The following is a 24,366-nucleotide window of genomic DNA, read 5'->3' on the forward strand; positions in this document are numbered from 1 at the left end:
AGTTCCTACAAAATTCATTTTATTGTCAGAAATTCGTTTATTATCAAAAGACATGTATGCACTAAAAACCATAACTGCTGAGATGATTCAGTAGAATATGGAGAAAGGGTAAGCAACATCACACAACATACAGAAGGCAAGTCAAGACAGATCACATACAAAGTGCCCATATTTTAAGTGCGGAAGATCTTTGTGAAGTATGGTGGCTTACACCCACAATCCCAGTGCTTAAGAGACCAAGGAAGGAAGATCACCAGTGGGTTTGAGAGCAGTGTACACTGCATGGCCAGAGCTCATGGTACAGTCTAGAACATAATAAGAGCATGTATTAGAAGACCATTCCTTCCAAGTCCTTGCTCCCACTAAAACACACACACACACATACACACACACACACACACACACACAGACACAGACACACACACACACACACACACACACACACACACACACACACACACAGACACACAGACACACAGACACACAGAGATTGTAGTAAAAAAACAAACAAACAAACCAAAAAACACAAGAAGTCTGTAGAGGAAAAACAACAAAAACAGGGAAGCGATACATGGGAAAACAAAACCAGAAACCATAGAAAAAAATGAGCATAACCTAAAATTAAACCCTGATAAAGAAGAGATAGAAGTATACAGAGATGATGAATATCTACCTAAAGGACTAGGAATGCCCGGAAGTACCTTTGAGAAAGTAAAATAAAAATATTCAGCGCTTAGAGATGGAGAGAAACAATAAGCCAGTCTCTGGGTCAGGAGTGGCTCTCTGCAACAGCTGTAGGTAAGTGAGATTCTCATGTGTGTTGGGGTCAAAGAAGCCCTTGGTATCATCACCAGGATCTGCCAAAATGCTGTTCATCTCCTCATCAAAGTAGCCACGTTGGTAGGCCACATCCACGGGCACACGGTGGCTGTGTACGGGGTCGATGACGCCACCCGTGGCAATCTGAGCCTCCAGCAGGCGAATGCCATGATTCTTGACTATGAGGTCCCTCTGCATGGCCTGGAAGAGGGAGATCTGTTCCCCAGTGTAGGGGTCTGTGTAGCCAGTGACAGCGCGCTCAGCGGACAGCAGCTTCTCTTGGATCTCGCCACCCACCACGCCTGCTGCCACAGCTTCCCTCACAGACAGTCTGCGGTTGAGCACTGGGTCAATGATAAAGCCGGTGGCTGCCTGAGCCTCCAACAATACCAGGGCTGTGCCAGGCCTCAGTACACCCTTCCACATGGCCTGATAGATGCTCATCTTCTCCTGATGGCCAGGCTTTCCCCGGACGGGCACCAGGACACCCGCAATGCAGCTGGTTCCTTCTAGGTAGCGCTTGACAGAATCCATCTCAGTCACCTCTTGCAGGGTCTTGGTCCCTTGTGCCAGTTCCCGCAGGGTCTCGGGGTCTATGATCCCAGATGTTTGCATCTCAGATGCAGATACCTGGCGCCTCAGACCCCGGAAAGACACCCTGCTGAGCCGATCTTCTGTCTCCTCGATGACCTGGGTAAGAATGGTGATGAGGTCATGCAGACCCAGGGTACCAGCCAGGTGCTGGGCAAGGAGTTCCTCTCGGCGGGTCTCACTCAGGTATGAGGAGAATAGGACCTGCCACACTGAAACTGGCTTGCCACGGAACTGCCCACGCTGCACCTCCATGGTGGCGGCACGCAGAGCCTGCTCCTGATTCTGCCTGGCAATGTCCTCCACCTTGTCCTTGTCTGGGAAGGTGCCTGAGCATCTGGCCCCAGTCTCCTGTTGCTTAAGTGAGGCAACAGTCAGCTTTGGATTGGACTCCTGAGTCTCCTCGGCTTCCTCAATGATGGTGGTCAGTCTTCGGGTCAGCATGGGCAGAGTCAGGTTCCCAGAGCTGAACTGGGCCAGAAGATCCTTCCGGGTGTCCATGTTCACATAGTTGGATGTCAGAACATCCCAAACTGGCACCCCTTGTCCCTGGAGATGACCCACTTTTACCTCCATGGTGGCCTTACCCAGGGTCCCTTGGGGATCTACAGGTGGGCTGCCATCCTTGGTTCCCCGGGCCAGCAGTGAGATGAGGGTGGTACTCATATCCTGAACGGTGAGCCCACCAGCTTGGTAGCGGCGCAGCAGGTCCTGGCGCAGGCTCTCGGGCACCTCGCGGTAGAAGAGAAGCTCCCAGACAGAGATGCTTTGGCCCTGGAAGTCGCCTGTGCCTGGGGTCACTTGGGCTTCACGAAGGGCACGTCTCAGTTCCTCACTCAGCTGGTGCACAGTGGATCCCTTCTCTGCCAGCTGCAGCATGTAGAAACCAGTCTCTGGATCCCGCACGCAGCGCCGAAGCAGCTGTAGGTAAGTGAGGTTCTCGTGTGTGTTGGGGTCAAAGAAGCCCTTGGTATCATCACCAGGATCTGCCAAAATGCTGTTCATCTCCTGGTCAAAGTAGCCACGTTGGTAGGCCACGTCCACGGGCACACGGTGGCTGTGCACTGGGTCAATGACACCACCCGTGGCAATCTGGGCCTCCAGCAGGCGGATGCCATGGTCCTTGACGATGAGGTCCCTCTGCATGGCCTGGAAGAGGGAGATCTGCTCCCCAGAGTAGGGGTCCCTGTAACCAGTGACAGCGCGCTCAGCGGACAGCAGCTTCTCTTGGACCTCGCCACCCACCACGCCTGCTGCCACGGCCTCCTCCACAGAGAGTTTGCGGTTGAGCACTGGATCGATGATGAAGCCTGTGGCCGCCTGTGCCTCCAGCAGTACCAGGGATGTCCCAGGCCTCAGCAAGCCCTTCCACATGGCCTGGTAGATGCTCATCTTCTGCTGACGGCCAGGCTCTCCCTGGACGGGCACCAGGACACCCGCAATGCAGCTGGTGCCTTCCAGGTAGCGCTTGACAGAATCCATCTCAGTCACCTCTTGCAGGGTCTTGGTCCCTTGTGCCAGTTCCCGCAGGGTCTCAGGGTCTATGATCCCAGATGTTTGCATCTCAGATGCAGATACCTGGCGCCTCAGACCCCGGAAAGACACCCTGCTGAGCCGATCTTCTGTCTCCTCGATGACCTGGGTAAGAATGGTGATGAGGTCATGTAGACCCAGGGTACCAGCCAGGTGCTGGGCAAGGAGTTCCTCTCGGCGGGTCTCACTCAGGTATGAGGAGAATAGGACCTGCCACACTGAAACTGGCTTGCCACGGAACTGCCCACGCTGCACCTCCATGGTGGCGGCACGCAGAGCCTGCTCCTGATTCTGCCTGGCAATGTCCTCCACCTTGTCCTTGTCTGGGAAGGTGCCTGAGCTTCTGGCCCCAGTCTCCTGTTGCTTAAGTGAGGCAACAGTCAGCTTTGGATTGGACTCCTGAGTCTCCTCGGCTTCCTCAATGATGGTGGTCAGTCTTCGGGTCAGCATGGGCAGAGTCAGTTTCCCAGAGCTGAACTGGGCCAGAAGATCCTTCCGCGTGTCCATGCTCACATAGTTGGATGTCAGAACGTCCCAAACTGGCACCCCTTGTCCCCGGAGATGACCCACTTTTACCTCCATGGTGGCCTTACCCAGGGTCCCTTGGGGATCTACAGGTGGGCTCCCATCCTTGGTTCCCCGGGCCAGCAGTGAGATGAGGGTGGTACTCATATCCTGAACGGTGAGCCCACCAGCTTGGTAGCGGCGCAGCAGGTCCTGGCGCAGGCTCTCGGGCACCTCGCGGTAGAAGAGAAGCTCCCAGACAGAGATGCTTTGGCCCTGGAAGTCGCCTGTGCCTGGGGTCACTCGGGCTTCACGAAGGGCACGTCTCAGTTCCTCACTCAGCTGGTGCACAGTGGATCCCTTCTCTGCCAGCTGCAGCATGTAGAAGCCAGTCTCTGGATCCCGCACGCAGCGCCGAAGCAGCTGTAGGTAGGTGAGGTTCTCGTGTGTGTTGGGGTCGAAGAAGCCTTTGGTATCATCACCAGGATCTGCCAAAATGCTGTTCATCTCCTGGTCAAAGTAGCCACGTTGGTAGGCCACGTCCACGGGCACTCGGTGGCTGTGTACGGGGTCAATGACGCCACCCGTGGCAATCTGAGCCTCCAGCAGGCGAATACCATGGTCCTTGACGATGAGGTCCCTCTGCATGGCCTGGAAGAGGGAGATCTGCTCCCCAGTGTAGGGGTCCCTGTAGCCAGTGACAGCGCGCTCAGCGGACAGCAGCTTCTCTTGGACCTCGCCACCCACCACGCCTGCTGCCACGGCCTCCTCCACAGAGAGTTTGCGGTTGAGCACTGGATCGATGATGAAGCCTGTGGCCGCCTGTGCCTCCAGCAGTACCAGGGATGTCCCAGGCCTCAGCAAGCCCTTCCACATGGCCTGGTAGATGCTCATCTTCTGCTGACGGCCAGGCTCTCCCTGGACGGGCACCAGGACACCCGCAATGCAGCTGGTGCCTTCCAGGTAGCGCTTGACAGAATCCATCTCAGTCACCTCTTGCAGGGTCTTGGTCCCTTGTGCCAGTTCCCGCAGGGTCTCGGGGTCTATGATCCCAGATGTTTGCATCTCAGATGCAGATACCTGGCGCCTCAGACCCCGGAAAGACACCCTGCTGAGCCGATCTTCTGTCTCCTCGATGACCTGGGTAAGAATGGTGATGAGGTCATGTAGACCCAGGGTACCAGCCAAGTGCTGGGCAAGGAGTTCCTCTCGGCGGGTCTCACTCAGGTATGAGGAGAATAGGACCTGCCACACTGAAACTGGCTTGCCACGGAACTGCCCACGCTGCACCTCCATGGTGGCGGCACGCAGAGCCTGCTCCTGATTCTGCCTGGCAATGTCCTCCACCTTGTCCTTGTCTGGGAAGGTGCCTGAGCTTCTGGCCCCAGTCTCCTGTTGCTTAAGTGAGGCAACAGTCAGCTTTGGATTGGACTCCTGAGTCTCCTCGGCTTCCTCAATGATGGTGGTCAGTCTTCGGGTCAGCATGGGCAGAGTCAGTTTCCCAGAGCTGAACTGGGCCAGAAGATCCTTCCGGGTGTCCATGCTCACATAGTTGGATGTCAGAACGTCCCAAACTGGCACCCTTTGTCCCCGGAGATGACCCACTTTTACCTCCATGGTGGCCTTACCCAGGGTCCCTTGGGGATCTACAGGTGGGCTCCCATCCTTGGTTCCCCGGGCCAGCAGTGAGATGAGGGTGGTACTCATATCCTGAACGGTGAGCCCACCAGCTTGGTAGCGGCGCAGCAGGTCCTGGCGCAGGCTCTCGGGCACCTCGCGGTACAAGAGAAGCTCCCAGACAGAGATGCTTTGGCCCTGGAAGTCGCCTGTGCCTGGGGTCACTCGGGCTTCACGAAGGGCACGTCTCAGTTCCTCACTCAGCTGGTGCACAGTGGATCCCTTCTCTGCCAGCTGCAGCATGTAGAAGCCAGTCTCTGGATCCCGCACGCAGCGCCGAAGCAGCTGTAGGTAGGTGAGGTTCTCGTGTGTGTTGGGGTCGAAGAAGCCCTTGGTATCATCACCAGGATCTGCCAAAATGCTGTTCATCTCCTGGTCAAAGTAGCCACGTTGGTAGGCCACATCCACGGGCACACGGTGGCTGTGTACGGGGTCGATGACGCCACCCGTGGCAATCTGGGCCTCCAGCAGGCGGATGCCATGGTCCTTGACGATGAGGTCCCTCTGCATGGCCTGGAAGAGGGAGATCTGCTCCCCAGTGTAGGGGTCCCTGTAACCAGTGACAGCCCGCTCCGCTGACAGCAGCTTCTCTTGGACCTCGCCACCCACCACGCCTGCTGCCACGGCCTCCTCCACAGAGAGTTTGCGGTTGAGCACTGGATCGATGATAAAGCCGGTGGCCGCCTGTGCCTCCAGCAGTACCAGGGATGTCCCAGGCCTCAGCAAGCCCTTCCACATGGCCTGATAGATGCTCATCTTCTGCTGACGGCCAGGCTCTCCCTGGACGGGCACCAGGACACCCGCAATGCAGCTGGTGCCTTCCAGGTAGCGCTTGACAGAATCCATCTCAGTCACCTCTTGCAGGGTCTTGGTCCCTTGTGCCAGTTCCCGCAGGGTCTCAGGGTCTATGATCCCAGATGTTTGCATCTCAGATGCAGATACCTGGCGCCTCAGACCCCGGAAAGACACCCTGCTGAGCCGATCTTCTGTCTCCTCGATGACCTGGGTAAGAATGGTGATGAGGTCATGCAGACCCAGGGTACCAGCCAGGTGCTGGGCAAGGAGTTCCTCTCGGCGGGTCTCACTCAGGTATGAGGAGAATAGGACCTGCCACACTGAAACTGGCTTGCCACGGAACTGCCCACGCTGCACCTCCATGGTGGCGGCACGCAGAGCCTGCTCCTGATTCTGCCTGGCAATGTCCTCCACCTTGTCCTTGTCTGGGAAGGTGCCTGAGCTTCTGGCCCCAGTCTCCTGTTGCTTAAGTGAGGCAACAGTCAGCTTTGGATTGGACTCCTGAGTCTCCTCGGTTTCCTCAATGATGGTGGTCAGTCTTCGGGTCAGCATGGGCAGAGTCAGGTTCCCAGAGCTGAACTGGGCCAGCAGCTCCTTCCGGGTGTCCATGTTCACATAGTTGGATGTCAGAACATCCCAAACTGGCACCCCTTGTCCCCGGAGATGACCCACTTTTACCTCCATGGTGGCCTTACCCAGGGTCCCTTGGGGATCTACAGGTAGGTTCCCATCTTTGGTTCGCCGGGCCAGCAGTGAGATGAGGGTGGTACTCATATCCTGAACGGTGAGCCCACCAGCTTGGTAGCGGCGCAGCAGGTCCTGGCGCAGGCTCTCGGGCACCTCGCGGTAGAAGAGAAGCTCCCAGACAGAGATGCTTTGGCCCTGGAAGTCGCCTGTGCCTGGGGTCACTCGGGCTTCACGAAGGGCACGTCTCAGTTCCTCACTCAGCTGGTGCACAGTGGATCCCTTCTCTGCCAGCTGCAGCATGTAGAAGCCAGTCTCTGGATCCCGCACGCAGCGCCGAAGCAGCTGTAGGTAGGTGAGGTTCTCGTGTGTGTTGGGGTCGAAGAAGCCCTTGGTATCATCACCAGGATCTGCCAAAATGCTGTTCATCTCCTGGTCAAAGTAGCCACGTTGGTAGGCCACGTCCACGGGCACTCGGTGGCTGTGTACGGGGTCGATGACGCCACCCGTGGCAATCTGGGCCTCCAGCAGGCGGATGCCATGGTCCTTGACGATGAGGTCCCTCTGCATGGCCTGGAAGAGGGAGATCTGCTCCCCAGTGTAGGGGTCCCTGTAACCAGTGACAGCACGCTCAGCTGACAGCAGTTTCTCTTGGACCTCGCCACCCACCACGCCTGCTGCCACGGCCTCCTCCACAGACATTCTGCGGTCATGCACTGGATCGATGATGAATCCAGTGGCCGCCTGAGCCTCCAGCAGTACCAGGGCTGTCCCAGGCCTCAGCAAGCCCTTCCACATGGCCTGATAGATGCTCATCTTCTCCTGACGGCCAGGCTCTCCCCGGACGGGCACCAGGACACCCGCAATGCAGCTGGTGCCCTTGAGGTATTTTTTTACATCTTCATTTCTTTCGATCTGGTCTACTGTGGTTCTTCCTTCCTCCAGGTCCTTCAGAGTCTGTCTTGTGATGACAGCTGAGCTGAGCAATTCCTCTGCTGTGACCTGGGTTCGTAGTCCTCGGAACCAGAGCTGCCTGTTTTTTCCTTCCTTCTGTGCAATCATTTGCAGGATAACTTCTACCACTTTCTTCAGGGCCCGGGCTGTGTTCTCTTTGTACAACTTCACCAGTTCAATCTTTTTCTCCTCTGACACATACTCCGAGTTCAGCAGCTCCCACACTGATCGCCTCTGCCCTCTGTACCTCCCCACCGTCACCTCCACCTGCTCTGCCTCCAGAGCCCTTCTGGTGGCCTCGTCAACATACTCCATGTCCTTTTTGTCCTTGACCACTGGGAACAGAGCCCAGCCTGACTTCTCCTCCCTCTGGCACCTGTCCTGGAGCTGCTGGTACGTGACCTTCTCCTGGGTGTTGGGATCCACAAACCTTTTCCTCATGAGCTTCTGATCAGCTATGAGTACCACTGTGTCATCACCCAGACAGCCGCGCCTGCAGGCCGTGTCCAAGGGGACTCGGTGGTGGTGGGCAGGGTCAATGACCCCGCCTGTGGCCACCTGTACCTCCAGCAGCCTCAGGGCCTCCTCCCTCCTAACCAACTTCTTCTCCATGGCCTGGAAGAGTGGGATGGTCTCCCCTGTGGCTGGGTCTTTGTAGCCCTTAGCTGCCTTCTCGGCATTCAAAAGCCTTTCTCTCAGGTCTTCGCCCACCAGGCCAGCTGCTATGGCCTCGTCCACCCCCAGCCTCTGGTGGCTGCGGGGGTCCATGAGATACCCAGTAGCAGCCTGCGCCTCCAGCAACTGGGCTGCAAATCCTGCTGGGATGAGTTCTTCCTTGCTGGCCTCATAGAAGCTCATTACCTCCTGGGTGAGGGGTGCCGTCACCCCAGCAATGCAGCTGCTGCCTTCCAGGTAGGGCTTGACCTGCTCCAGCTGGCGGAGATCCCGGCACCCTCTGTCTCCACTGTGCAGCCCATCCAGGGTCTTCTTATCAAGGATCCCAGAGTTGAACAGTTCCGCAGCGGTCACGTCACCATGGATGCCTGCCACCTTGAATACTTGGTTTTGCTTCTCTGTTTCTTCCACGGTGGTGGTGATAACCTCCAGCAGTTCCTCTAGGCTTTTGTTCTGGGCTCTGTACTCCTGCAAAAGCTTCCTTTTCCTTCCTTCTGTGAAGTACTGTGACGACAGCAGGTCCCACACAGACACCGTCTGGCCTGCAAACTTCCCGACGTACATTTCCACGGTTCTGGATCGCAGAGCTTGTCTTGTGGCCTCGTCAACATACGCATAGTTTTCTCCCTTCTTTACAATTTCCAACATGTACAGGCCCGTCTCGGGGTCCTCCACACAGCGCTCCAGCAGCTGCAGGTAGGTGAGGTTCTCGTGCGTGTTGGGGTCGAAGAAGCCCTTGGTGTCATCACTCGGGTCAGCCAAGATGCGGTTCATCTCCTCATCGAAGTAGCCACGCTGGTAGGCCACGTCCACGGGCACACGGTGGCTGTGTACGGGGTCGATGATGCCACCCGTGGCAATCTGGGCCTCCAGCAGGCGGATGCCATGGTCCCTGACGATGAGCTCCCTCTGCATGGCCTGGAAGAGGGAGATCTGCTCCCCAGTGTAGGGGTCTGTGTAGCCGGTGACAGCGCGCTCAGCGGACAGCAGCTTCATATAGGTTTCCTTGCCAAACATCCCTGCCTGGAAGGCCTGCTCTACCGTTAGCTTCCGGTTCTCCACAGGGTCGATGATGTAACCGGTGGCTGCCTGGGCCTCTAGCAGCACCAGGGCTGTGCCTGGCCTCAGAATGTGCCTTCTCAAGGCCTCTGGGATACTCATCTTCTCTTTTGTACCCCGAATAAGGACCCCAGCGATGAAGTTGCCACCTTCCAGGGACCTCTTCACACTGTCCATCTCTGTCACCTCCTGGACCGTCCTCTTCCCCTGATTGAGCTCATCCAGCGTCTGCTTGTTGATCAGCTGGGACCTAAACAAGTCCCCAGCTGAAACCTGTTTCCGGAGCCCTTTGAAGGTGGCCTGTGGGGGCTGCTTCTCCGCAGCCTCCACCAGAGTGGTGACCATGCTGATGACCTGCCGCAGGGCAGCAGCCCGCCCGGAACAACAAAGTGCCACCAGTTCCCGCCGCTTTTCAGCTCCAACATACTCAGAGTGTAGCAGGTCCCAGAGGGACACGCTGTGTCCTTGGAACCTCCCCATGCTGATGGGCACCTTCATCGCCCTCAGCGCCACTGCGGTGTGGTCGTCCACCTCGAGCACAGTCTCCTGGGGCAGTGGTAGCAGCCACAGGCCAGTGTCAGCATCCAGCACGCAGAGTCCCTTGAGCTGCTGGTACGTCACCTTTTCCCGGGCGTTGGGATCAAAGAAGAGCTTGTTTTCCTCCTCAGGGGCAGTCAGCACCCGGCTTGTCTGCTCATCCAGGAGGCCAAGCTTGCAGGCCACTGCCTGGGGCAGGTGCACTCCATGGACAGGGTCCACAACACCCCCCGTGGCCAGCTGGACTTGTAGGAGAGGAAAGGCCTCACTCTTGGGGACAAGTCCCTTCTCCATGGCCTGCCATAGAGAAAGGGAGCCTCCCGAGTAAGGGTCTGAGTATCCTGTGACAGCTCTCTCTGCCTGCTGAAGCTGTTCACTCAGCTCCCGGCCTACCAGGCCGGCCTTCACTGCACCCTCCACTGACAATATCTGGTTGGTTAGTGGGTTGACGAGGAAGCCAGATGCCACTTGGGCCTCCAGCAGCTGCTGGCCCAGGCCTGTGGGCAGGAGGCCATCCCTTACAGCCTGGGCAATGCTCAACTTGGTCCCCGAGGGCTGCAGAAGCACACCGGCCACACAGCCTGTGCCCCAGAGGCAGGCCTTCAGAGCAGGCTGTTTGGCTACCTCGGCAGGTGATTCTATGCCCTGGGCCAATGCTTCCAGTGTCTCTTGAGTAATAATACCAGTATCTCGTAGCCAAATGGCAGGGACCTCACCCCGTGGGCCTGGCACAGTGATGCGGGCCTGGGCCAGGAGCTTTGCTTCGTGCACCCAGCTTTGCACGGTGTCCTGTAGCTGTGACACTGACATCTTCCCAACCCTCACATCCTCAAGGAAGCCCTTCCGCTGTTCCTCGGTAAAGTGGCAAGAGGTAAGCAGATCCCAGAGGGACAAACCATCCTCAGTGCCAGCTGATGCTTGCAGGGTCTCCTGGATCTCTGTGTCAGTGGGGATAACAGGAGCATCTTCCGTCAGGGGCAGGAGGTGAAGCCCGGAGGCTTTATCCTGGAGACACTGTTGCAGAAGCTGGGCGTAACTGGTGTGTCCCCGGCCATCAGGGGTGGGAAAGGTCTCAGGAGAGCTGGACAAGGCCACCTCCATCTCTTGATCAAGGCAGCCACGCTCGACTGCCACGGGCATGGGGAGGTGGAGGTGGGTTGTGGGGTCAATGACTCCTCCTGTGGACACCTGGGCCTCTAACAGGCGGGTTGCCTGCTCCATAGGAACAAGGCCCTTCTTCATGGCCCTGAACAGGGGCACCTTTTTTCCAGAAAAGGGGTCTCTGTAGCCAGTGATAGACTGCTCTGCCCGCTTCAGCTTGCCATATACCTCTGCCCCCACCACTCCCCTGCTCACAGCCTCATCTACTGACAGGGTCTCCATACCGCAGGGGTCTGTGATGGCTCCGGTGGCCGCTTGGGCCTCCAGCAAGGCCAGTGCTACACCAGGGGCCAGCAGCTTCTGCTTCATGGCCTGGTAGAGACTGACCCGCTGGTTGGAGGGCTGTAGCAGCACACCGCCCACGGTGCCTGAGCCCTGAAGGGACCTGTGAACATCATCCCTGTGAAGGAGGGAATCTGGGCTGAGCGCCCCGGTCAGCACCTGGTCCAGGAGCTCCTGGGTGATGATGCGGGCTTCAAAGAGCTGGTAGGCAGTGACCTGGCCCCTCAGTGCGGGCAACGTGACATCCGCCCACCTCTTCATCTCTTTCTCCAGCAGCTGAGCGACCTGCTCCAGGGTGACCTTGCGCTGCCGATAACGCCGCAGCAGCTGCCTCCTCTGGTCCTCTCTGAAGTATTCCGAGTTAATGAGCTCCCATGCAGACACTCGCTGCCCCCGGAACCGTCCGTATTTCACAGAGAGCAGTAGGTTCTGGAGGGCCTGCCGAGTGGAGCTATCTACCAGCTGGGGCCGTGTGCTGCTAAGCGGCAGGAGGTGCAGGCCCGTCTCGGAGTCGTGTACACAGCGCTCCAGCAGCTGCAGGTAGGTGAGGTTCTCGTGCGTGTTGGGGTCGAAGAAGCCCTTGGTGTCATCAGATGGGTCCAACAGGATAGAGTTCAGCATCTGATCGAAGTAGCCGCGCTGGTAGGCCACCTCCACGGGCACACGGTGGCTGTGCACAGGGTCGATGACACCACCGGTGGCGATCTGGGCCTCCAGCAGGCGGATGCCATGGTCTTTGACAATAAGCTCCCTCTGCATGGCCTGGAAGAGGGAGATCTGCTCCCCAGAGTAGGGGTCCGTGTAGCCGGTGACAGCGCGCTCAGCGGACAGCAGCTTTGCATATACATCAGGTCCGATGACACCAGCCCTTAGTGCCTCCTCCACAGAGTATCTCTTGTTCTCTTTTGGGTCAATGATAAAGCCTGTGGCGGCCTGGGCCTCAAGCAAGATCAGGGCAGTACCGGGTCTGAGGAGCCCCTTGCTACGGGCCTCATAGATACTGAGGCGTTCCTGGGAGTCAGGTAGCAGTAGACCTGCAATGCATCCTGTGCCCTGCAGGTACCTCTGCACCGAGTCCAGGCTGCCCACATCCTGGGCTGAGGTCTGTCCTCGTTCCAGCTGCTCAAACAGGTCCTGGTTGATTATCTCAGCCTCCAACAGGTCTCCCGGGGTCACCGTGTCCCTCAACCCAGCAAAGGTGACTTTGGCAGTGGCTGCGGCCTGCTCAACAATGGCCTTCAGCTCAGCGGCCAGCGCCTCCACTGACAGGGCCCCTTTCTGGAACTGCTGGGCAAGCATTGCCCTCTGTTTAACGGGCACTGCCTCAGAAAAGAGCACTTCCCAGAGGGATACAGGCCGGCCCTGGAACCTCCCTACAGAGACAGAGGTTGTGGCCTTGCTCAAGGCCTGTCGAGTACAGTGATCAATAAATGTGGGTCCCTGGGGTTCCTTTGCATGGGGCTCTCCAGGGAGAGGCAGGAAAGCCAGCCCCGTCTCTGGGTCAGTGACAGAGCGGGCCAACAGCTGTTCATAGCGAAGGCTGTCATGTGTGGTGGGATCTGAAAAGCTCATTGCCTGAGAGAGACGTTGCTGAGTCTCTTCATCCAGGCAGCCAAAGCGCAGGGCAGCCTCCAGGGGCAGCCGGAATCTGCGGGCGGGGCATACAAGCCCACCTGTGGCCAGCTGGGCGTCCAGGAGGCGCAGAGCCAGCGGCTGGTCCACAAGCTCCTTCTTCATTGCCTGGAAGAGGGGGATGCGGGAGCCGCTGAAGGGGTCGCAATACCCAGTTACTGCCTGCTCTGCAACCAGGAGCTGCTCATGGAGTTCTGGGCCAACCAGACCTTCCCTAACTGCCTCTTCCACCCACAGTCGCTGACCTGTGGCGGGGTGCACAAGGGTGCGGGTAGCGGCCTGAGCCTCTAAGAGTTGTAGTGCAATGCTCTTGGAGAGCAAGTGTTCCCCTGCAGCCTGGAAGAAGCTCTTCTTGTGGCCTCCAGGCAGCAGGACAACCCCGGCCAACCCTCCAACGCCCTCCAGATAGCGTTGCACCTCTGGGCGTGTGCCCACATCTGACACCACCAGTGTGCCCTCCTGCAGGCCGCGGACTGTCTCCTCATCCAGTACTCCTGCCTCCAGCAGCATGGAGGCGCTGGCTGCTCCCCCCAGGGTGTGGAAGGTGGTCTTCAAGGGCAATAGGAGCAGCCCTGAGCTGGGGTCTTGCACACACCTACCCAACAGCATGCTGTATGGCAGCTGTTCCAGGGTATTGGGGTCAAGAAAACCTGGGGCATCCATGCTGGGCTCTGACTCCACCAGGCTGAGCCATGTCTCCTTGTCTAAAAGGCCCTGCTGGCAGGCTACCTCTGGGGGCACTCGTACACCTTGGGTTGGGTCCACCAGGCCCCCAGTAGCTAATTGGGCCTCCAGCCATCTCCTCCCCAGGGTCTTATCCACAATTTCCTTCCTGATGGCCTGGAAGAGGGCCAGCTTTCCACCCCCATAGGGGTCAGGATAGCCAGTAACTGCACGCTCAGCAGCCAACAATTTCTCCTTTAGCTCCAGTCCCACCAGACCCTGCCTTAGGGCCTCAGACACAGGAAGCATCTGGCCCTGGGCGAGGTCCACAAGGCCCCCAGTGGCTGCCTGGGATTCAAGCAAGGCCAGCCCAAGCCCAGTAGGCAGGAGGCCCTGCTTCATGGCATCATAGAAGCTCTGGGTCTGCCCTGAGGCCTCCACGTACACCCCAGCAATACTTCCGGCTGTGGTAGGTGGGGCAGCCTCTGCTTGGGGCCTGGAATGGGTGCCGGCTCCCAACTGGTGCTTCATGATTTTAGGGGCAATGGGCTGCTCAATGCCGTTGGCAATCACGACATCACGGGGAGGGGGTTGGCCGTTCATCACGGACAACTGGTGAGTGCAGAACTTGCTGAAGGTTCACGTGTGACCTGTAGGGAAAAGAAAGACTCAGTCAGGGACCCTGAGCGGCTGGGCAGGTGGGAAAGATATGGTTATGGGAATCAGGCACAGGTCCATTTAAACTGAGAGAGTCCCGAATCCACGTCCAGATGTGAGGACGGGAGGACCCCTGAGCAGCCACAGAGGTCCATGGTAGCCAAGGGCCTTCCAAGGGCATGAGCAACTCTCATTGTTGGGGGGAGAACATCCAGACCTGTAAGTCCCTTCAAGAGGGATTAAGCCAGGCTGCCCAAAGAACTCAGTATGGTCACAGTTTTGAGATCAGGCTGTGCCCTACTTTGAAGTTACACCATATTGTACAAAACAGTGTTTTGTTTTTTTTCAGGTTGTGCCTTGCCCTAGGAGACTCCATTTTACAATTTGGCTTTTGCCATTTTGAGGGAAGCAGATTGCAGGCCCTGGGCGGATCCACAAACAGCACCATCTGTCTGTCAGGCACAGACTGGAATGACTTATTCCTGGGAGTAGAAAGGAAGGCACCTTGTAAATTTACCAGAGTGAACTGAGACTCTAGGCACACACGGGTATATTAAAACCATAGCAGGGAAACCAGGCCCAAGAACTTATCAGACACACCACTCTGAGAAAAGGGTATAATTCCCTCACCCAGGTCCCACAAAGCGATGGGCGCCTAACACTGTGACGACCTGGCCTCACATCAACCAGTCACTGGATATCAAGGACCGGCAAGCAGAGGATGCCCCAACTGTGGCTGCAGCTTTGGCTTGGCTCCACCCTCTGTCGTGGATGCGCCCTACTTGACTCCGTGCCCATCCATCTTTTTGTCCCTCAGGACCCAGACCTGAACCTGCCATTTCCTGGTTTTGGACCCTGCCTTGGCCTTTCCCCTTGCTGACTCGACAGCTTTGTTCTCAAACCCTGCCTACAGCAGGCTCCCGCCTGGTCTCATTTGGCATCTTATCGATAGACTCTCAGAACTTGGGGGACTCTCTCTGAATCCAGCTGCAGCCCCTTTATCTTGCATTCGCTCTCTAAACCACACATATACGTATAAATACATAAAGAGATTTACTTCGTGCTGGGTGACAGGCGATAAAAGTTGCTTTAGCAACTAAGATCGGAGTATCTTGATTGCCTCCACCTTGGCCAGATTGTGGAGTCAGTGGGATTATAGGGCAAATTCTTTGCATTTTGAAACTGCTGAGCCTTGTGGAATTTGTTGTCATTCACTAAATTTTGACATTGTAGAAAGACACAGACATGTTTGTCCACATTTCTGGCATAGTGTCCTCATAACACACAGGGACCTGAGGTCAGCCAGGAGCTCTACTCTCAGGACTCCCTGTGGATCATCTGGCCTCTACTCCAAGCCTCCAGGCTTCTAGTGCATAGGTCTTGGGGCCTTCCTAGTCACCCTCTTCCCCAGCCCTGCCTTAAACTCAGATGTGTGTTGGATCTTCATGCCTGCATGTGTCCTGGGTCACTTGGATCCAGACCTCTAAGCGTCTGCCAAGGCTTAGGGTTTTGAGCTGGGCTGAATTGATTGCCCAGAAAGGCAACTCAAAGTCCTAACCTGCTGGACACAACTGTAACCTTATTTGGAAGCAGGATCTCTGTGGATGTAACTAAGATGAGATCATCCTGGAGCCCTGCTGGCCCCAATCCAATGCACCTGGCATCTCTAGACGATGGCAGACTTGCTCAGGGAGAAGACAACCACCCTGTAAACGGAGCCTGTGCACTGTGCGCTCTTAGTCCACAGCCTCAGCACTGCCAGAACATTCTCTCTGCTTAGGAGTTCGTCCAGGCTGGTCCTTGCATGAACTTTGGGAGGGGCCTGTCTACCCCTCCCCAACCAAACACACATTGGTAATGTGGAACTTAACAGACTCTGAATCTGTCACTGAGGTCAGATTCCTCCTGTAACAAGATTCTGCTCTGTCCTCATGTGACCAACGAATCAAGAGATTCTTGGCCTGTCCTTGGACAGCTGGCTGTCGCTTGAGCCAGTCAGTCCTAAAGTCTCAGCCTGTTCTGTGTCCCTCTGGACACAGATCATCTAGTGCCCTTACACATCACCGCCCCCCCCCCCACACACACACTCTGTTCTTTAAGATGCTTCAATGGGTACAGCTGCCTGCTGGCTGCCCACTGGTCCATCTCACACCCATCTAAGTCCTCATGGCTTTGCCACGGCACCTCAAAGCTCATCCGGTCACTTCTCAGGCAGACTTCCTGCTCCTGTGGCCCAGGATTCTGCACCATGCACACAGGAACCCTCCATGTTATCATCAGCTACCTTCAAAGTTCCTCACCAATGTCTACACCACACACGAAATGGAGAAGACAGGGAAATGGGAGCAAGGTTGACGGGGTGGGCAGCATGGCCAAGGCGGGTGCACAGCCTATCCTGTGGATGATAAGTCAGGCTTTGAGATCACATGATTCGGTAGAATAGACACTGTCCAGCTTAGGGAGGCTTATGGGCAGATGGTCCCTCTAATCCCTTCGAGAATTGCCCTACCTGAGGGCCTGTGACAGGTTCAGCCCCTTGACTTGATTTGGGGGAGACTCTGCAGGCTATCAAGTCATGGCCCTTAGGGTTACTACTGAGATGGCATTCCAGCCACAGCTTTGGTAAAATGCCACTCTTCATTCCCTCCCTCAGGCTGGTCCTGAGCCTTCTGGGGTCGGGTAGGTATCCTAGTGCCAAGCTGCTGCTCAGAGTCTCAGGCCTCAGGCCTCCAACCAGGCAGATACCCAGACAGGGTCAGCAGTGCCCACCACCAACCTGCAGCAGAGCAGCCAGAGACCAGGCTGCCAGCATCGGGGCCACCGTTCAGCTCTTCAGGGGTGGGAGGTGTTTTCAGGGTGCAGTGTGGAGCAAGGAACAAGGGGTAAGATCACGAAAGACGGGGAGTGACCAGTTGGACAGCGGTGGAGGAAGACCCAGGCAGCTACATTGTTAGGGGCCCCAAATGAGACCAGTAAACCTCAACACGGCAGAACCCTTTGCCAAGGATACGTCCTGAGGCAGGGTGGTCAGGGCTCTAACGTGGGATGAATGTCTTGATTAATACATCCTAAACTCAAACCCATAGATTCCCTGGATGCCCATGAACTGTGAGAGAGTTCCTCCTCACAGTCAGTCTACATCCTGCAGTGGCCAATGCCTCCTGCCTCCCACAACTTAGCCTAGGGGTCCGAAAGGAGGTCCAGGAACCAACCCAAGAGGGTGGCAGGGGATGAGCTAAGAATCAGATTGGCCAGGGAAGGGTTTCCCAGAACAGGGGACAGACAGAACACAGTGGTAAGGACCCTTGGACGCATAAACCTTTACCAGGCTGACTCGGAAGCCCGTGGAAAGCTGTGCTTCTCTAAAGAAAGCAACCCAGGCTTTGGCAGTGTGCTTGTAGCAGAGACTGACCCCAGGGCTCCCAGGCTCGCCTTGACTTATCCATTAGGAAGGAAGTAGTAGGGGGCCCGCACACAGGACAACAAAATCCAGGTGCTGATGATGACCTGAGGAGTCTGAGGAGGGGCAGTCAGATGGGTCCAGCCACACAGAGTCCCAGAAAGAGCTAGAAGATCAGGTATCCCTAGACCAGGTGAAGGGGCTATCGACAGACTCATGAGTGAGTAAGATCCCAAATCCAGTGCCTGGGGTACAGCTGCCACCAGCCTCCAACTCCTGGACAAGAATGGACATCAAGTGAAATGGGTGTAAGGTCAGGCCAACTCTGGTGGAGGGGAGGTCACTCACTGACCATGCTTTGACAGTGACGTGGACCCTAGGACACCCACCAGCTCCTACAGCCTGAGAGTACTAGGGCCTCGTATCAGCCTGGGGTGGCCACAGGGCTACTTTATGGTTGTCTCATGTCTTTAGGGAGAATAAATTAAGGAGTTCCTTGGCCATGGAGGATGAGGTAAGCCTCATGGAGGGGGAAAGCCAAGAGGACAGTAGAACTGGCCATGGCTCTTTTCACTGTCCAACAGAAGCTGTGGCAGACAGGGTGTAGGGACAGCTGCTAAAGGCACAGCCTAGACCCTGGCTCCCAGGTGACACCCTGCTGTCTAGGCACCATCCCTAGGACATAGTATTTCTGTTCTAACAATTTATTTTATTTCATGTGCATTGGTGTTTTGCCTGCATGTATGTCTGTGTGAGCGTGTTGGGTCCCCTGGAACTGGAGTTACAGACAGTTGTGAACTGCCATGTGGGTGCTGGGAATTGAACCCGGGTCCTCCAGAAGAGCAATCAGTGCTCTTAACCACTGAGCCATCTCCCCAGTCCCAGTATTTCTATTCTAAAACATAGATCTCCCTAGTGCTGGGTCCCAGAAGAGCTGCTCCGGCCCAGGAAGCAAGGCCTAGGAACAGTGGCCTACTCCCTGGGAAAGTGAGTTCCAGGGTCCATAGAAAAAGGAACACTTGTGAGGGCAGACCTGACTGGCAGGGGAGAGGGGCCACTACACCATGGATGTAGCGGTCCTCGTTGCCACGTGGCGGCTGACAATAAATGAGAGTATACAGCTACTCTGGCCAAAGAGAAGACTCCCAGCGAAGAGGGTCTGGATGCCCCAGTGACCCCAACCAAACGGTTGCAGTGAGTCAATGGTATTTTTTTTTCTAGATGATTGGAAGAGATAACAAATGCCCAGCATGGCCTGAAAGCCACAACAGGACCAGGCCCATCCCACAGACTTTCTCCTCCTGCACTTCCTCAAGAAGGCACCCAATGGCATCGGAGGGACTGGTCCTGAGGCACAGTGTGACCATGGTAGACACAGGGGACAAGTTAGACAACACAGCAGGACCAGCCTCTCCCACCAACTTGCCTCCTGTCCCCTCCACGGCCGTGTCCTGAGACCACCCTTAATGACTCATCCCAGACTCTGCTTCGCAACATGGCTTTAAGGTACCTTTGTCGCCCACCTACGAAGCACTGAGTTGGAGGAAACCATGCATGTGCTGCCCAGGACAGGGAAGAGCACAGGGAGAGGCCCACGGGTGGTAGAGCCTGGGTCCCTGTCCCTTGACATGTGGCTGGATGAAGGGGGGAATCCAGGACAAGCCGTTTGCTGGCCAGCAAAGGTGGGACACAGAACCTTAGGGCGGTAGAAGACACAGAAACTGCCAGACAGGCATGGTCTTGAGTGGCTCCTGACCTGGTCACGGACAGCCAGCCCTAACAAGCATGCTCTGTGCGGAAGGGCAAGGCCCCGTGTGAAAAGCCAACACAAGCTTAAGCAAGCCGCTCGAGTTCACTGAACAAAGAGGAGATTCAGGGTGGGAAGCCACTGACAAAGATCCAGAGAGCGAGGACTCTGGGGAAGGGGTGGGGCCCAGAGACTGAGTCCTGGTGTGTGAGATGCAGCCTGTGGTTGGCAGCCACTCCCTGTTGGCTTGTGGGTGACCTTGGACCTGGTATGACTCTCCCTGGGCCCTGCCCCTTTCCAGGAGGGTAGGGGAGTAGACACTTGGCAACCGCAGTGGTTGCCTGGGAAGACAACCAGATATATGGGTCAAGAATTTGAGGGGTATACAGAGCTCCATCAAGAAGGGCAAGAGATCCAGGAAGTGTCAATAAAAGCAAAGGATCGGGGTCCCAGGTCTGTGACTGTAGTCGAAGTCCCCAAAAACTCCCCTGGCAAAAAGAGCTGTAAGTCCTTCCTGCCTCCCTAGAGGCCCACCACAGGCTACCCCAGCTGCCGAGAGGAAAAAGGGTCATTTCTGAGCCGGGTGGGGCAGCATCCCAGGGGCATCAGATACCACCTGTCACCACACTGAAGGGTGGGCTCTGCCCCCAGGCCATGACAAAGATAGGCACAAGGTCCTCCTCCTGCTGCTGCTGCTGCTGCACTGAGCTAGATCAGAAGAGAATGAGGAGGCCGGGCAGACTCAGCCCAGCGCACATGGCGACAGAAAACGTGGCCTCTGCCCCACTGTGAGCAGCACGAGGAAGGACATCAACTGTACCTTGCCCGAAAGACAGACGGCAACGACCCTGCGCAAGCTTGGCGTGAGAAGCGAGTGTGTGTGTGTGTGTGGGGGGGTAGGAACACAGCCCTGCCTCTTCTTCCCAGGGTCCTGATACCACCACCCAAGGGGCCATCCCTGTGGCTGCTCACCCTGGACAGCTGGTAGCTCCTCCTGGAGCCCGCATGGCCTCCCTCAGCCAATCAGGGCTGCCAGGAGCCTCTAGGTGGTCAGACCAATTGCCTCTCATAGGATTCCCCACCACTAACCTCACTTCTCGCAAAAGGGGTACAAGGAGTACCCCACCTTGCAGGGCGAAACAGCACACTACGTATTCTGCTGGAAACACTAGACACTCCCCCGCCACACACACACACACACACACACACACACACACACACACACACACACACGCCCCGACTTCACAGCAGCCTGGCAAGGGCCTCAGTTTCCCCACCCCAAGGGCTCAGGGGCTTCCCACCTCTAATCCTGAGCTCAGATTGCCCAGAAGTCTGGGCCCCTGGGTCGCTCACTATGTCTGCCTGGGGGGCCGCTGGCCTCTGGCTCCCGCAGGTGTTTCAGTTTCGTTTCCCCAACCTGCCCTTATTTTTCCCCACCTGCTGCGTGTGACAAGGGCTGGTGCGGCGGCGTCCGCGGTCTCTCTGCTCCCTCCACACCCGAGCCCCGCGCCACAGGCATTTAAATCTGCGTGGCCCCTCCTTATGGTGACCCAAGTCCCTTCCCCATTGAGGGCGGTGGGCGGGGCTGAGGCCCGGCTGGGCACGGACCAGACAGGTGGAGTGGGCAGGTGAGCGCGAACCATGGCACGGGGCGGGGCTCCCTCTGAGCGGCTCCTGCTGGAGAGGCTGCTGAGTTGCGAAGTCCCTCCCCTCCCTCCCTCCCTCCGCGAAAGTCACTGAACAAGAATTCAGGGCAGGCGCGGGTGGGGGTGGGGAGCCACCGGCTTCGGCCCTGTGGCTTTTGAATGGAGTTTGCAAGGGAAATGAAGGCCCACCGGAGAGAGTTTCAGTTCCCCAAACTCCGCTTTTATTGCTGAGGGCGCAAAGCCACAACCCCGCCCCGGGTGGCCCCCAGCTCCTGCTCAGTCCCTGAACGAGTTCTGCCGCTGTTTCTTGTCCCGGTCTGCGGGATCTTGGAGTCTTCGCCGTTTCTCCTCAGTGGGCTGCTCCGAGTGTTTGACCTTGTAGGAGCTGGGGTCTCTGTGTTCTCTGCCAATCGGCAGCCCTGTCTGAAAGGGGTGGCCAGGCTTCCTCAGTTCAGTTACTCCACCTGGGCTCAAAGGAGGTCCTCAGTCCATCGCGAGGACCTGATTCCTAGCTCCGAAGCCCATGCTAGCTCTCACCTTCCGAGACAGGGGTCTGCTGGAGCCCATTCGGATGGAGGTCCAGAGCCTCAGGGTAATGACTTCAGGGGCCGGCACACTAGGAGTCCAGCACAGGAATCTTTCGTGGATCTTCTGGCTGGTCCTCCCCTTGGCTGCTCAGAGATCCCAGGTCGCTGGGCCGAAGCGGATGCCAAACCGCTCCTACCCACCACCCACCTCCAGGCCCTGACGACTGGCATGTCCCTTCCTCTCCCCGCATCTCTCACCTCTGACTGGGTCATTTTTGATCAAAAATTCATCCAGAGCTGCCCAGCCACCTCCAACACGAACCATCAAAGCTCCTCTTGCCGCCTGTGGAGAACAGGGGTGTCTGGCCTTCCGTGTAGGGGTTGGGGGGCAGTTCCTGAGGCTCTGTCCTCCCCACTATCACCGGCCCACACTCACACCTGCTCACCAAGGCTCCTTGGACCTGGGGCCTGCCTCCGGCCACTGGTGTCCGTGTGCCTTCCGTGTTCCTGGCTCTGACCATGCTGTGTGGCTGCTTCTGGCCATTGGGGAGCCCTGGCTCCAACACGGCCGGGCGCTGGTGGTCAGGCCCACCTTTCCCCCAGGTATAGCCAGGCCAGCCTTGCCCATCCCTGTCCCGCTGCCCAGCTGCCGGGAAACTGTCCACAAGCTCCTACTGGGGAAAGTTTGAGTGCTGTCTGTGGCTTGGGGTGTGAAGGACACCCTGGGCCACTTTATTCCATGACCAAGGCAATATAGGTGGCGCTCCCACAAGACCCAAGGGTATGTTGGCCCCTTGCTGTGAGGTGACGCCAAGTCCCCCCCCCCTTTTTTTTTTTTTTTTTTTTTTTTGGTTTTTCGAGACAGGGTTTCTCTGTGTAGCTTTGCGCCTTTTCCTGGGACTCACTTGGTAGCCCAGGCTGGCCTCAAACTCACAGAGATCAGCCTGCCTCTGCCTCCCGAGTGCTGGGATTAAAGGCGTGCGCCACCACCGCCCGGCTCGCCAAATCCCTTTTACATGCCCAGGAGTGAAGAGAGTATGTATCTGTCTGCCCTTACCTGTTCCTGGTGGCCCTGTTCCATCAGTTCCCACTGGTCCCTTTTCTCCTGGTTCCTCTTGCTATGCTCTGGCTTCCTATGGCTCCAGTTCTCCATGATGACGTCTGCCCACCAAGGCCTCCAGCTCTGTTCTTCTGAAATCTTCCCCAGGAGGCAAGCCTTAGCTCTACTCCCCAGATCCCCAGGCGGCCCCTGGTCAAGACTGCTCAGAGTCAGTACCTCCCTTGGGGCTTGAGTCCAGCAGCATTTCAGGCTCAGGGCCCCAGGCATCTCCTCTAGCACCCAGCTCTGGGCTTGTACCGCCTACGTATTAGGGAGCAATGTTAGGGGACCAGAGGAGCCCATGCCCAAAACTGCCCACCACGCCACCACCTCTCCTGAGTCAGTGCCCCCATCCTCCAGAGCCTCTCAGCAGTCCCACCCAGAACTTTAGGCCTTCCAGCTAGCTCCTCCTAGAGATCAAATGGTCTCACTGAGGCAGTGGCCCTAGGACAGAGGGTCCAGGGCACTAACGCCAGTGTCATTAAGCTAACCCTGGCCTGGTCCACAGTTACTGCACAGGCCAAAGCCTCTGGCCACTGGTCCCACCTTGGCCCCCAAGGGTTCAGCCTGGCTCAGCCTATGGGAGCACGAGATCAGCTTCTCAACAAGGTGGCCCACAAGCAGCAGCATCCCTCCCAGGGGATGTATCCTGGAGAAGAGATGGACAGATATAAGCAGGGTAGCGGGCCAGTGTGAGTGGGGTGCGGACAGCTGGCATGCAGGCTCACCTCTCACAGGAGGGGCTAGACATGGCAGCCCGGCAGCCCAGCAGGTCCATCAGCAGGCCCAAGTGGCAGGTGCTCCCATAGCCAGCGTCTCCGCTTCTCCGTGGCCATGACACCACCAGGGTTTGCTGTCCCCAGAGGAACTCCTGCCATCAGAGTAGCCTGGTGTACGGTTGGCTCTCCCAGTGGGAAAAGCTGAAGGGGTGAAAGCTTTTTTCCTCTGTGTACCTCACATCTCCAGCCCTCTTCTTACTCCATTCACCCTGTACCCCACACCGCCCAGCACATTAGCAAGAAGACTGTATATGCTGGCCCAGTCCTTCTACCCCTGGGCCTCTTCAGTATGAGGAGGGCAGGCAGCCACACCCAGCGTTGTGCCAATGTTCAGGGCAAGGTGAAGAAAGCCAGCCAGGTCCTGTGGGTGAATTGTATTCATCACCACCACCACCACCACCACCCGTGTTGAAGTCCCAGCCTTTACTTAGAAAGAGGCAGTTGTATGTGTAACTAACGGTAGGGTGAAATCGTAGTGGAATGTGGGCACCAATATGACCGCTGCCCTTAAAAGGGGTGCGGGGGGTGGGGGGGCATTTGGGGACTGGGAAGATGGCTCAGTTGGTAAAGCGTTTGCTGCAAAGCATGAGGGCCTGAGTTTGCTCCCTAGCATCTATGTAAAAACCAAACCCAACCAATCAGTGAGGTGGCATGCCGGGAATCCCAGCACCAGGGAGGCAGAGATAAGACTCCTGGGACTCGGTGACCAGCCAGTCTAGACAATTAACAACTCCAGGTTCAGGGAGAGAGGCCCCGACTCATAAAATAAGGTGGAGGGCCCCACAGATAGCACGGCAGTTAAGAGCACCTGGTGCTCTTGCAGAGGACCTGGTTTCATAGGTCAGGCAACTCACAACTGCCTATCACTCTAGCTCCGGTGGATCTGGCACCTTCTTCTGATCTCTGTGGGTACCCATACGCATGTGTCTATACATACATACATAC

General features: G+C 57.0%; 2 protein-coding genes across 3 annotated transcripts in view; both read right to left on the minus strand.

The window, feature by feature from the left end:
• Window positions 1-21,594, minus strand: Eppk1 (epiplakin 1). Of its 2 annotated transcripts, none has more exons than XM_076556159.1 (2): window positions 21,554-21,594; window positions 1-14,216 (listed from the first exon to the last, which is right to left on the minus strand). In XM_076556159.1, the coding sequence occupies exon 2, from the start codon at window positions 14,167-14,169 to the stop codon at window positions 727-729; it is 13,443 nt and encodes a 4,480-aa protein (XP_076412274.1). In that variant the 5' UTR covers window positions 14,170-14,216; window positions 21,554-21,594; the 3' UTR covers window positions 1-726. The 2 variants fall into 2 exon arrangements, with proteins under 2 accessions (XP_076412274.1, XP_076412273.1); XM_076556158.1 differs by lacking the exon at window positions 21,554-21,594 and adding an exon at window positions 20,808-20,963.
• LOC102929159 (uncharacterized) overlaps window positions 21,215-24,366 on the minus strand; it is a 7,605-nt gene continuing 4,453 nt past the window's right edge. Inside the window, exons 10-16 of the mRNA XM_006989384.4 lie at window positions 23,371-23,513; window positions 23,189-23,291; window positions 22,601-22,903; window positions 21,990-22,214; window positions 21,802-21,886; window positions 21,554-21,687; window positions 21,215-21,439 (exon numbers count right to left, since the gene is read on the minus strand). Of these exons, the coding sequence (XP_006989446.2) occupies window positions 21,293-21,439; window positions 21,554-21,687; window positions 21,802-21,886; window positions 21,990-22,214; window positions 22,601-22,903; window positions 23,189-23,291; window positions 23,371-23,513 (1,140 nt within the window). The 3' untranslated portion in view covers window positions 21,215-21,292. The remainder of the gene's footprint in view (window positions 21,440-21,553; window positions 21,688-21,801; window positions 21,887-21,989; window positions 22,215-22,600; window positions 22,904-23,188; window positions 23,292-23,370; window positions 23,514-24,366) is intronic.

Source organism: Peromyscus maniculatus, chromosome 20, assembly GCF_049852395.1.
Source record: "Peromyscus maniculatus bairdii isolate BWxNUB_F1_BW_parent chromosome 20, HU_Pman_BW_mat_3.1, whole genome shotgun sequence".
In the NCBI taxonomy this organism is placed as follows: domain Eukaryota; kingdom Metazoa; phylum Chordata; class Mammalia; order Rodentia; family Cricetidae; genus Peromyscus; species Peromyscus maniculatus.